The 12,442-nt window shown below is 39.2% G+C and overlaps 1 protein-coding gene across 1 annotated transcript in view; it reads left to right on the top strand.

Moving 5' to 3' along the window:
* The window catches only part of LOC146475310 (putative skeletal organic matrix protein 2), a 7,520-nt gene extending 108 nt beyond the window's left edge, over nt 1-7,412 (top strand). The window contains exons 1-3 of the mRNA XM_085115711.1: nt 1-89; nt 5,604-5,777; nt 6,802-7,412. The exon at nt 1-89 is cut by the window's left edge and continues 108 nt beyond it. Coding sequence (XP_084971837.1) covers nt 20-89; nt 5,604-5,777; nt 6,802-7,043 — 486 coding nt within the window. The 5' untranslated portion in view covers nt 1-19 and the 3' untranslated portion in view covers nt 7,044-7,412. The remainder of the gene's footprint in view (nt 90-5,603; nt 5,778-6,801) is intronic.
* The last annotated feature ends 5,030 nt before the right edge of the window (nt 7,413-12,442 follow it).

The following is a 12,442-nucleotide window of genomic DNA, read 5'->3' as shown; positions in this document are numbered from 1 at the left end:
TTTAAATACAAGACTGAGGATGGAAACGATGAAGCTATCTATCATTATTTTGGCTGTCTACTTGGCTACTGTGGGAGTAGCATCTGCCGGTATGTATCTTGTATAAAACTCACTGTAAGGGTGTTGACATACAGACTCTATGCATTTGCAGTCAAGCTTGTTCCCTCGGCTTTCTTTCATTGATTTTGTAGAATGAATGCATTCGTCGTGTTTGTGCACTTGTAACTCAAGCCTGATCGCCCTTCCAGTTGTGATTTTTGGGAATAGAATACATCTGTTGTTCCTGTAAGAGCTTTCACATACTGACTGTACGGGCGGCCATTACCACCAAAAATACATGAATTACGATTCAGACAACAAAGAGATGGTTCAAGTGCCAACTGTAGAATAGCACAAACAATTAAAAAGTGGCACAGCCATAGAACAAGCTGTTCGTCTTTCTTAACTAGAAGTGTAAAAGGAAACGGTCTAGCCGAGACACAAAAATCACTGAAAAATGAAATCAAAATTAAATTAAAATGAAATCATGAAGTCAAAGTGCGAATAGCTCACCCTTCATTTGCAATGTAGAACAGACAATACGAGAATAATTAATGGACTTCTATGGTTCCCATGTTCAAACAGCAAATTGTTCTCGCGAATGGTACAGTATAAGATGAAATAGGTTAGCGATTATACCTAACAAAATTCGGTTCAACTCATATAACGGCCGAGTTTGTCTCGGTATATAGTATTAGTTTAATTTCATTATCATTTTTTGTACTGATCGAGACTCATTTGGGAAAACGGCCGAATCCGTATCTATATATAACAATCGAACAAGTTAACGGCCGAAAAATGCTCGCTATATACCGAACAAGGTTGAGGCTTGTCTCGTTATTATCAAAACACTCCGATGGGGATGCGTGAAATAGCGTAGTGTAATGGCTAAGAGTACGCGTGACGTTAGCTGAAGGTCGCCGAAACCACCATAAATACAACAAAAATGCAAATAATTTTCTTTAATCCTCCTCGCCGCTGTTATTATCCTTCTGTTTTCCTTGTCGTATATTGTTACTCTTGTTCTTTCTTTTTTAGGGGTATAGAATGGTAAAATCCGAGACCCGCCGAGACGCCGAGACCCCGAGACCGAGACTTAACTACTTTTTCTAAATCCGAGCCCGAGACGTCGCGATGCAAAACGTGTTTTTTACTAACACTGCCGAAAAGCATAGTACGGCAATTTACGAGCAGAATTTATCCAAGCTTACGTGTTTTACAGAAGCTGCAGAAGCGATTGCGATGTTGAGCCGTTTTTCAAGATTATTGTTTGTTGTCAGTTTAGGACGGTTAATTCAGACTTAATTTTCGCTTGGTTTGCGAGACTCCGAGATTCAAATTTCAAAATGCGAGATTCCGAGACCCGTTTTATTTTTTACGAGCTCGAGATTCCGAGACTACAGTTTGAGACGCCGAGATTTTCGAGACCCGCCGAAAATTTGCCGAGACCCATTATTTTTCAAGGACCATTCTATACCCCTTTTTTTCCTTTGCATTCGATTCTGTAATATATTAATTTCTGTATGGTGTTAGGTTTTAGATATAAAACGAGTAACGAGTTATCAGTTCAATTAAACAGACATGTTTTGGCGGAAACCTCAGCCTCCTACAAATGCAAATATTACAGAAGATACAAATTTGAATATAAACTTTCGGTAAAATAAACAATAACCAATACATAATGCGCGCATAATGCGTGTACCGGAAACAAACTTTATTACATGAGTAAATATATCTCGCGCTAATTACGGTCGTCTTTTAGAAACTCTATAGATAGGTCACTAAATCTGAATCTAGGTTTCTCTGTAAATGATTCACTCGTAAGAGTTCGGCCGTAAAGGTTTCTTGTAATTATATAAAGGTCATGGACCGACCCTTTCGACGATGATGTAGTATATCGTTTCACTCGTATCGTTTTCTTTAAATTACTTTAATCACTCGCGTATATACACAACTCGTTTCGACTAGTTTCGACCTGTAACTTCGTATAGTTCAACAACTCGTAATCTCGTATCTCGACGCGAACAAAAAATCCAAAGTCCAAAAGTATCCATGTTCTATACGACAATCTCTCATGTGATCAATCCTGCTGTACTACCGTATTTCCCGTATAAACGCCGGGTCAAACCTGCCAATTTTTAAATAAACGCCGGTGCGTTTAATCGAGGCCCCGGCGTTTGATCGGGGTCCCGGCGTTTAATTGGGGTCGAGTTAGGGTTAGGGTTAGGGTTTGGAGCCGAAGTCACAAGGACCGGTTTCAAGTAAATAGTAACCTCCATTCTGTTACGACATACCAAGTACGGTATGCTGTTTTGGTATTTTAATAAACGTCCAAAGGAAAATTCCGGCGTAACATAACTGGGATAGTTGCTGCACAGCAAAATAAAATATAGCAATGTAACCGTGTTCGCGTTGTATTATTGACGCACTTTCTTTCTTGTGTTGTAGTGCTCACTGTCGTTTTAATCGCGAGGATCCCTCCAGCGTTTCAAGTTTGTTTATAAGTTGTTTTCTCAGTCTTTTCATGAGTTGTCCTTTCTGGGAGGAAATCGCGTATTGCATAGTAATAGGGACTTCAAGGCCACCTTGTCCAAATTGCTTGCTCGATAGTTTTTCTGTCTCACTTTAGCTGAAATGTTCCCTCCATGTTTGACGAAGAAGCGAAGAGTCGATGCCAGCTCGATTGGTATCTGCCCGACATTTATCCTTTCGTTACCAGGTCCATGCTCACTATAAACAGCCATTGCACGTGGGTCGTACTTGCACGGTAATCCAGGGAAAAATCGTCCAGCACTGACAAACTGCCTCTAGGTTTCCGAGGATCGGTAATAATTAATCAACCTGGAAAAATGGCTGAAAATCGCATTTCATTAATAAACGCCGGACCCCGATTAAACGCCGGCCTCGAAAAAACGCCGGGTCAAAACTGCTGAATTTTAAATAAACGCCGGCGGCGTTTAATCGAGAAAATGTATACAAAAAAAAAAAAAAGTGAGTGAATTTTTTTTACAAATGGACACTCGTCATGTTTTAGTGTGGGTATCTCTCGCAGCCGTTCTGTCCCGTCACGCAACGCTCCTCCCCACAATGTAAAGGAGCGTTGCGTGACGAGACTTAGAACGGCTGCGAGGGAGACTAGATCTACCATGGATTTAGCGTATTAGAAATCACAGTATTTAAGCTTTATCACAATCCCTGAGATTCCACAGAAGACAGTTGCTGAATCTTCATGTCCTTTATTTGCAGCCACTCAAATGTTAGATGATAAAAATTGACAATTATGAAAAATATTTACAACGCAATTATTTGGGCTTAAAATAGTTAAAGAAATTTTATTTGGTGTTTGGACTTATTACAAATTATATTTTGGTTTTGGGAATATCAGAAAAAGACCAGTTGACTCGTTATGCAGCTCTCTAGAAATAATACCTTGTAGTTCGACTTAGATGTTCTTAATGTGTGATTAATGTATAAATTCTCCTGTCATGAATTCGGTATGAACAGCTGCATGTTTCCGCGGAAGCACTTGTGATCGTAAAGATATTTTCAATTAAGTTTCCTACAAAAGATAACACCTTGCTTACCTTACTTTTTATAAGTTTCTCCTCAACTTGACCTTTCGACGGTTTATTCGAGGAAATTGTTACTGTTCTTATTTTTAGTCAATTTTGGTAGATTTTCTTGGGTTCTTTTACCGAATTCATGGTCGTTGATGTTCATTTTAAAGATAAATATATCTAAATAATAATATCTGTTATTTTAGGGTGTTTTTGAAAGTAAATACTATGGTCTTAGGGTGATTGTGAAGATAAACATCCATTGTTGTAATTCTGCTATTAGCCACGTACTGAATGTATAATTCGAACTTTAGATTTTGTTGACCACGTACTCATTTAATTTATGGAAACTTTTAACCAATCATCTTCGATGAAGAAGGCTAACACCTTCAACGAATCGACTTCTTGTACAATTTTTAAACAACAACTTTAACTGTTTTTCAGATTATCTTTGTGAAACCTTGTTGTATAAGTCTGAACTTTGTAATTTTTATATTGGTCTCCTTGTTTTGTATTGACTGGACAGCTCAAGTTTCATGGAGATATTTCTCTGGAAAGATGTCTTTGACTTGACTAATAGATCGAAGGCACGGATGCAAATAAGTTTCTTGCAGCCAATCACAGAAGGCTTGAGTAAGATTTAGTTTGCGTTAAGCAGATGGTTGTCGAGTCAGTATAAAAATGGGTGCCATCTAGTTTTAGCAGAGAAGTGATTGTTGAGCAGAGTAAGCTGAACTTATGTCAGAGTAATAAAGAAGAGCAACTGAAGAAGCTATTGGATCTTTGTTGAAGTGAACCCAGCTAATTCCCCGTAATGGGTTCTTTCAACACAAATTAAAAGAATGCACCACATACGAAAACGAGGAAAATGTCAGTGCATGCGTGATGAAACCTTTTGTATTATTTCGCGACGCGGATTTCCTTTACCGTAAAATATAACCTCAAAAGAAATTCCCCTAGCCCCCTTAAGCTAACGCCAAATAAGACACTTTTTTTGAGCGTTTACGCGGGACGCGTTGGTGGATGAAACCTTTTGTATCATTTCGCGACGCGGATTTCCTTTACCGTAAAATATAACCTCAAAAGAAATTCCCCTAGCCCCCTTAAGCTAACGCCAAATAAGACACTTTTTTTGAGCGTTTACGCGGGACGCGTTGGTGGATGTTTATCACTAGTGGCCTCATTTATTCCCATTTTACGCCTCGCAGATTTTTAAACCTATCCTCCCTTTGCGAATACTTTTAGTCAGAAAGATTGCGTGATATTGCGTTACGCTACTTGAAATCATACCGGAAATTGCATTATGATGACCTAATGACCGATAGATACAGACCTGACCAACGTTTACTATTGAAAAATAATCAATATATAAACAGTTCCTGTCTCCAAATCAAAGGTGAAAACGTAAGAATTAAAGCGTCCGTGTGAAGCACAAGGTATTCTTCTTAACAAATGTTTTCCCTGTATTTCATTTATTAATATAAACAGCGGAACATTGAAAAACGTACGAGCACCGATTACAAACCTCATCGTCATTGCTATATATGTTCTAGTCATGTAATGTCATTAGGTGTAAAATTAAAACAGAAAGACAAACAGGCAAAAAGCTTTCTTGAATGAAAACTTTAAGTAAAAATTGACGATCAAACCTTTAATATTTTTTTCAGTAGTTTCCCAGTAGTGTTTAGGCATCATTTCGACAAAGTGATGTGATGTGTGTTTAAGCTTATCAATGACCTGTTCTCCTCGCATTACGGTTCAACGATACGTAAACAAAGCGTGATTTCTTGGCCAGGAACTCTTTAATTTCCACCTTTTAAACTGTCGAGTACTTCTTAGAAGTTATTCTTTCGATTTACGTACGTACGTACGTACGTACGTACGTACGGTAGGTAGGTAGGTAAAGTTCCCTCGTGTATAATTACGAGTTATCTCTCTCTCTTCCTGTCCTTATCTTCCCTGGAGCAATATACATTATAAGTGGTTGGTTACTTTCTCAATTCTCAGGTCCTAAAAACTGTGCCGGCGTTTGTTTCGGAGAAGCTGCAGACTATGAACAGTGCAATGCCCAAAACAAAACCACAGCATGCAGCATGTCACACTGCTTTGCAGGCATTGGAAAATGGAGGGAAAATGGAACCGAAAAAACTGGATACATGAATGGATGCATTGACTGTGCAGGTGAGACGATGGGATAACACTATATTTTTCTATTTACAAGTTCAAAGTAGAAAAAAAGAACTATTAAATCCTAGTTACAATTCATTAATAATAATAATAATAATAATAATAATAATAATAATAATAATAATAATAATAATAATAATAATAATAATAATAATAATAATAACCACAGCGGCCAGCCTGTCTACGAAACAGCGGAGGCACAGGCGTACTGGGATGTTCCGGTCTATGGGGAATTTCAAGAACTGAGAGCGAATAGAGTATACGCCAGGATCGTCAACAACCAACACAAGCAAGTCAAAGCGCTGGAAATGAGCTGCCCCTGGGTGAGCAACCGTGGTAAGAAGACGTCAGAGAAGACCATGAAGTACGTGCCTCTCAGATGGGAGATGAATCAGAGGTACCTGGGGTATGGAATGGCCCAGTACAATATCATCATAGACGTGTTGGGTGAATGGTCCAAGGACTTAAACGATACGCTACAGAAGTTCGTGGGCAGCAGAGATAAAGATGTGCTCAGGAAGATGCAAAAGGCGTGCCCCTCAGGAACTCTAAACATTTAGTCGCACGTTCAACGTCGCAACGTGAGCACTTGCGAAGACTCAGTCGCCAATTGGGCCTTTTTACTTGAGAAAGACATCTTTTAAGTTTTACTTGATCTCTTCTTTGTAGTTAGTTTTTATTAGTTTTTATTCACTTTATAGCCCACGGGTTACGCTGCGTTAGCGCCTCGTGATGCTTCTTAACTGTATTTAGCATACAAACGTTTTAACTGCTATATAACATTATTTAGACGCAGGGCTAGCCACGGGTTTCCGCCTAACTCCTTGTGTGTTTTTTATTTCATATCTGGCATTCAGATGTTGACATACTGCCTCCATAATAATAATAATAATAATAATAATAATAATAATAATAATAATAATAATAATAATAATAATAATAATAATAATAAGGAACTGAGATATTCAGGAATGGTGCAACTTACACTGTAAAACTATTCTTTTTCTTCTTTTTTCAGACAAAAAGAAGGCTTGCGATAAACTTCTAGAGCCGTATGCGAAGTCACCGCACATTGAGATTATCGCGTGTGAACTTGAGTGCTGCACAACGGATATGTGTAACGTTGGCCTGAACGCAACCGTGGCACCGACCTCCCCACCCACAAAGACATCTCCCTCCCCGCCCAGAGGCCATGGCTTCTTCATCAATGGTAGTCCTGTGGTTCTCCTTGCAGCTTTTGTGATGTATTTTTGTTTTTAGTGCTAAAACAAAACGCTTCAACGTGGTCAATTTAATGCATGATTATGTCTCCTGTGGATGATTTTTTGTCGAATACGTTGCAGTTTTTTAATTTGCAGATCATGATAATTTTTAAAGTGACAGTTACCCAAATGGTTCCAGCAGTTACCCAAATTAACAGTCGTGTATGAAAAAGTTCTGCATTCCCTTGTTTTATAGTTTGATTCAAGTTTAAGAAAACGTTGAACTGATGTTGTACCACAGAAAATTTAGAAATGTTTTACCCAAGAAACGAAGTACTGCCGAGCATGCGCAGTACCTCCGATTTTGTACCGCGTGATTTTGATTGGCCAAGGTATACATAGAAATAAAGCGAATGAAAAAATATGAGAGTATTTTGTTCTTCTATTAATATATTTTCTGATTTTTTGCTTTCTATGTTTGGCTCCTACGACTGGTGTATCATACCAATTCCTTTATCAGAAAAGCATATGTCGAGCAAACACGATCCACCGAAAAAGGTAAAGTCGCACGTCTAGCCTAAGTGGCCCACACAGTCGGAACTTAACCTGGTTTCTCTTAAGGTTTTTCTTAACCTGGTTTCCATCAGCGGAGCTAAACACTGCCCCCACAAGTGACTAGAAATCTCAAATAAATACTGAAATATCCCCCAAACCAGTAAGGTAATTTTTGGTCCTCACGAAACAATATTGAAGTAGAAGCACAAAGGCATCATAAGCATAACAGAGTAAAACGTGGGGAAATATTGAAAATTACAGACTAAAGAAAAGGGAATAACTGCATTTACAGACTGAAATGGACGAAAAGCACAGGGAAGTATTTGTATTTACTGACTGACACGGAGATTAATAAGCAAAAAGTGACTAACTACTTAGCATACATACTGAAAAGACGCCAAGGGCAAATACTTTACTCTGTTATTACTCGGGCCGTAAGGCGGACCGAGTTAAGGTTTCGGTAGCATTATTAAATTCTTTTTTTCTTTTTGGGGTCGCGATGGGCCGAGAGATAAGACTTCGGGCCACGAGTTATTGTTCTCGGTGTCGTTTTTTGTACTCGGCTGGTACGAGTTACGTTTACTGTCGTGTTATCAAATTCTTTAAATTCTCGGTCGCGTTCTTTGTTTTCGGGCCGCGAGCCAGACGTGCGAGGTATGAACAAAACATGCAAGGCATGCGAGGCATGAACAACCCCAACATAAACTGCTAACCGTTAAGCTAACCGGGGAGGTATTTAAATACCTAAATAGCACTTAGGTTAGCTTTTTAAGCTAACCTAAGTGCTATTTAGGCTAACTGGAGTGCTCTTTAGGCTAACCGGAGTGTTTTTTAGGCTAACCTTAGTGCCTCAAGGTTAGTTTTGTTTAACCGAAAATTTGGCAACTAAATCAGTCTACGACCTCGCGGGCCAAGATAAATAAAGATGTCTCACGTTTCTTATAGAAAAACAATCAATGTAGAAACGGTTTCTGTCTTCAAATGAAAGGTAAATAACAAATGCTTTCCCCTGAATTTCATTTCAAAATATAAACAGCGAAACATTGAAAAACTTACAAGGATATAAACGTACGCGTGATGCGTAACGTTACTCTAGATCCCGGAGGGGGGTGGGGGGGTTACTCAATAGATGCTTGGGTAGGGAGGTGCGGCCCGGGCGTTCAAACCCTGACCCTGTTTAAGACACAATTCTCCGATTCCCCTATCCCGTTTAAGACAGAATTCAAAATTTTCAAGCCCTTTCTGAGACATTTAACCTAAAATCACACCCTGTTTAAGACTAGAATGAAATAAGAATACACTAGTTTCTTACTGTATTTTAATGCATTGGCAATCACAATCTGTTAAGACATTAGGTCATGTAGGGATACAAAATATTAACGGCAGACTGATCCCAACGGCGGAGGTGACGAGCTGGCCACTCAATCAACGACGTCCAACTAATCCCGCTTGAACCCATACGCAGCAAACGAGTCACGTTTGCTGCGTATCGGTTCAAGCGGGATTAGTTGGACGTCGTTGATTGAGTGGCCAGCTCGTCACCTCCGCCGTTGGGATCACTCTGCCGTTAATATTTTGTATTTGAGATAATTTGCTGATCCAGGTCTACAAGTGATCCGGCACCACTCATTGGTTTGTCGCTGTGGAATTGCAGATTTTATTGTATTCATGTAGGGATACCCTGTTTAAGACAGAAAGTGATGAAATAGATACCCCGTTCAAGACAAAACACCCTGAAAACCATACCCTATCGTCCCCGTTAAGGTCACATAAGGTCACATAAGGGAGTACCCCCCCCCCCCCCCCGGGTCTAGCTCATACCGAAAATTATGATCCGTCATTGACCCGGCGTCACATACATATTAGGACCGTACAAATGGTAGTCTCCCTCGCAGCCGTTTTTTGGGCGTTGCGTGACTGAGCCCAAAAAACGGCTGCGAGGGAGACTATACAAATGGTTTCTGTCTCTAAACAAAAGGTGAAAACGTAAGGATTAAAGCCCAGGGATTATAAAAAAGCACTCGTATGACAAATGTCGTTTTCCCCTGTATTTCATTCTGACTGCAAGAAATGCAATTCTATCTGGTGGTTACTTATTGCCTCACTACATCTCTGTATCTATCTTTTTGGTAGCCTGCGAGCAAGCTCTCTTGGGGGTGGGGGGCGGGAGGGGGAAAAAGGATCCACCCCCAAGAGAGCTTGTTCGCAGGCTATCTATTTGGGGGAATTGGAGATGCTGGAGGTTATCACTGTTAAAAGATTGTAGGCTTTACGCACCACACAGTCAAATATGGCCCGAGTATAAGCTGGAAACAGCTTCTTGTTTCCATATTGTTTTTACCAGAGGAAACAAAAGTTCAAGAGATTTTTATCTGAGATGAATTTTCGATCATATCACTTCAAAAGCCAGTTACTATATTTTCATTAAAATAATACGCGATTTCATTTAGAAGAGGAATTAAATTTTCTCTGTTGTTGGACATGATTTTCGTCAAGCTTTGGCGTCATTTCTCTCAAAACGCATTTCAAACTGAACGAGAAGTATATTAATTAAGATGATACAAGAAGCAGAGACCGATACAACGTAGAATTACGGTTTAAAGGTTACTATATTTCCGTCGGCTGGCCAAACCAGCCTTCTTCAGGTACAATGAAAATTTACATTGGGACATACGCTTATATAGCTGACAAATATTTGCGCAATAGCGGAACTACGTTAAACTAAATTGATTGACAGTATAAAATATGAAGCAAATGAAATAATAATAACAAAAAAATAAAAAACAATAAAAGGAAAAAAAGGCTAGTACATTTCTTCGCGAATATTGAGGCCATGTGGAAAAAGTGTTCTGCCTTTTGAGATTAAAAAGGCTTCCCTGGCTTACGGATTGAGTCTCGGTTAGAGTAGACTTTTTCTATGGGGGTTAATTGCATGTCGTTAGCGGTGTGGTTAGGAGAGGTGATCGTGAGGAAGTGTTCTGCGGCTGTGGTGGGTATAGATTTAGTATTAGGGTTATCTATGGTGCGGCGGTGTTCATTAAAGCGGTCTTTTAAGCGTCGTTTAGTCTCTGCTATGTATTGTAAATTACAGCGGTTACATTGGATCATGTAGATTAGATTTTTAGTTTCACAGGTCAGGTTAGATTTGATAGGGCGCGTTTCACCAGTGGAAAAGAAGGTGTAGTTAGTGAGACCATCGGAAATGTATGGGCAAGTGGCGCAATTTTTACCGCAACGATAGGGGCCGGAAGGAAGTTGTGGGTGGGGATTAGTCGAGTCAGAAAAAAGTTTAGCCTAAACCAGTAAGTCACGTAGGTTAGGAGATCGTCTGAAGGCCACAACAGGCAAATTTGGAAAAACCTTTTTGCAGCGGTCAGACGAGAGCAGTAAATGATAATGTTTTTTAATGATGTTGGGGATGTGAGGAAGCGATGGGTTAAAAGTTGTAATAAAAGGTACACGCGTAGGTTTGTTCATGTTTTTAGTTTGTAAAGCGAGTCTGCGTGGGATGTTGGCGGCACGTTGTATTTGTTTAGTGACAAAGTTTCGTTTGTAACCTCGTTTGAGTAGGTATGTAGTAAGTTGAGCAGTGCGTATATTAAACGTTTTGTCAGTAGAACAAATACTTCGTAAGCGGAGTGCTAGACTGAAAGGAATAGCATTTTTTGTATGTAGGGGATGGCAAGATGAATACAGTAGATGTTGGTGTTTGTCTGTAGGTTTAGTGTACAGGTCAGTACTGATGTTACCGTCGTTAGTTAAAGAAACATTAACATCAAGGAAAGATACGTTAGTAGAAGAGTGCGAGCTAGTGAATTTAATGGTAGGGTGAATATTGTTAAGATAATCGATGAAGATTTTTAAGTTATCCAGACCTTCAGTCCAGATCATAAAAATATCATCAATATAACGAAACCATGTGTGAGGGTGAAATGGGGCATTTTTCAAAGCATTCGCTTCGAAATGGCCAAGAAAAAGGTTGGCAAAAGAAAAAAAAAATCTAATCTACATGATCCAATGTAACCGCTGTAATTTACAATACATAGGAGAGACTAAACGACGCTTAAAAGAATGCTTTAATGAACACCGCCGCACCATAGATAACCCTAATACTAAATCTATACCCACCACAGCCGCAGAACACTTCCTCACGATCACCGCTCCTAACCACACCGCTAACGACATGCAATTAATCCCCATAGAAAAAGTCTACTCTAACCGAGACTCAATCCGTAAGGCCAGGGAAGCCTTTTTAATCTCAAAAGGCAGAACACTTTTTCCACACGGCCTCAATATTCGCGAAGAAATGTACTAGCCTTTTTTTCCTTTTATTATTTTTATTTTTTGTTGTTATTTTTTCATTTGCTTCATATTTTATATTGTCAATCAATTTAGTTTAACGTAGTTCCGCTATTGCGCAAATATTTGTCAGCTATATAAGCGTATGTCCCAATGTAAATTTTCATTGTACCTGAAGAAGGCTGGTTTGGCCAGCCGAAATATAGTAACCTTTAAACCGTAATTCTACGTTGTATCGGTCTCTGCTTCTTGTATCATTTGTATTTGTTAAGCCGATCAGAGCAACAATTGATCCAACGTGTACCAGACGGATTATCGTCCACGGTTGTTGCTTGGACTTGATTAATTAAGAAACTCCGGAGTTTCTTGCTCATTAATTTCTACTGGTTTAAATGTTAACGTGAATTCTTTCGTATTTTCCATGGTCTTAAGAAAAAAATCCTTACGCAAAACACAACTATGAAGCAGCGACTAATTTTTGATAATATATGTATCAGTTGTCAGCATACGATAAAGAAGCGTGTAACGTTTGATAATATATCAGTTGTCAACATCAACACCTGCAAAAATATAACTATCAAGAAGCGAGTAACGTTTCATAAT

The sequence above is a fragment of the Pavona decussata genome, unplaced genomic scaffold, assembly GCF_977016875.1.
Source record: "Pavona decussata unplaced genomic scaffold, jaPavDecu1.1 SCAFFOLD_84, whole genome shotgun sequence".
Lineage (NCBI taxonomy): Eukaryota > Metazoa > Cnidaria > Anthozoa > Scleractinia > Agariciidae > Pavona > Pavona decussata.
Note: the sequence above shows the minus strand (reverse complement) of the source record. Positions and strands in the feature narration are given on the sequence as shown.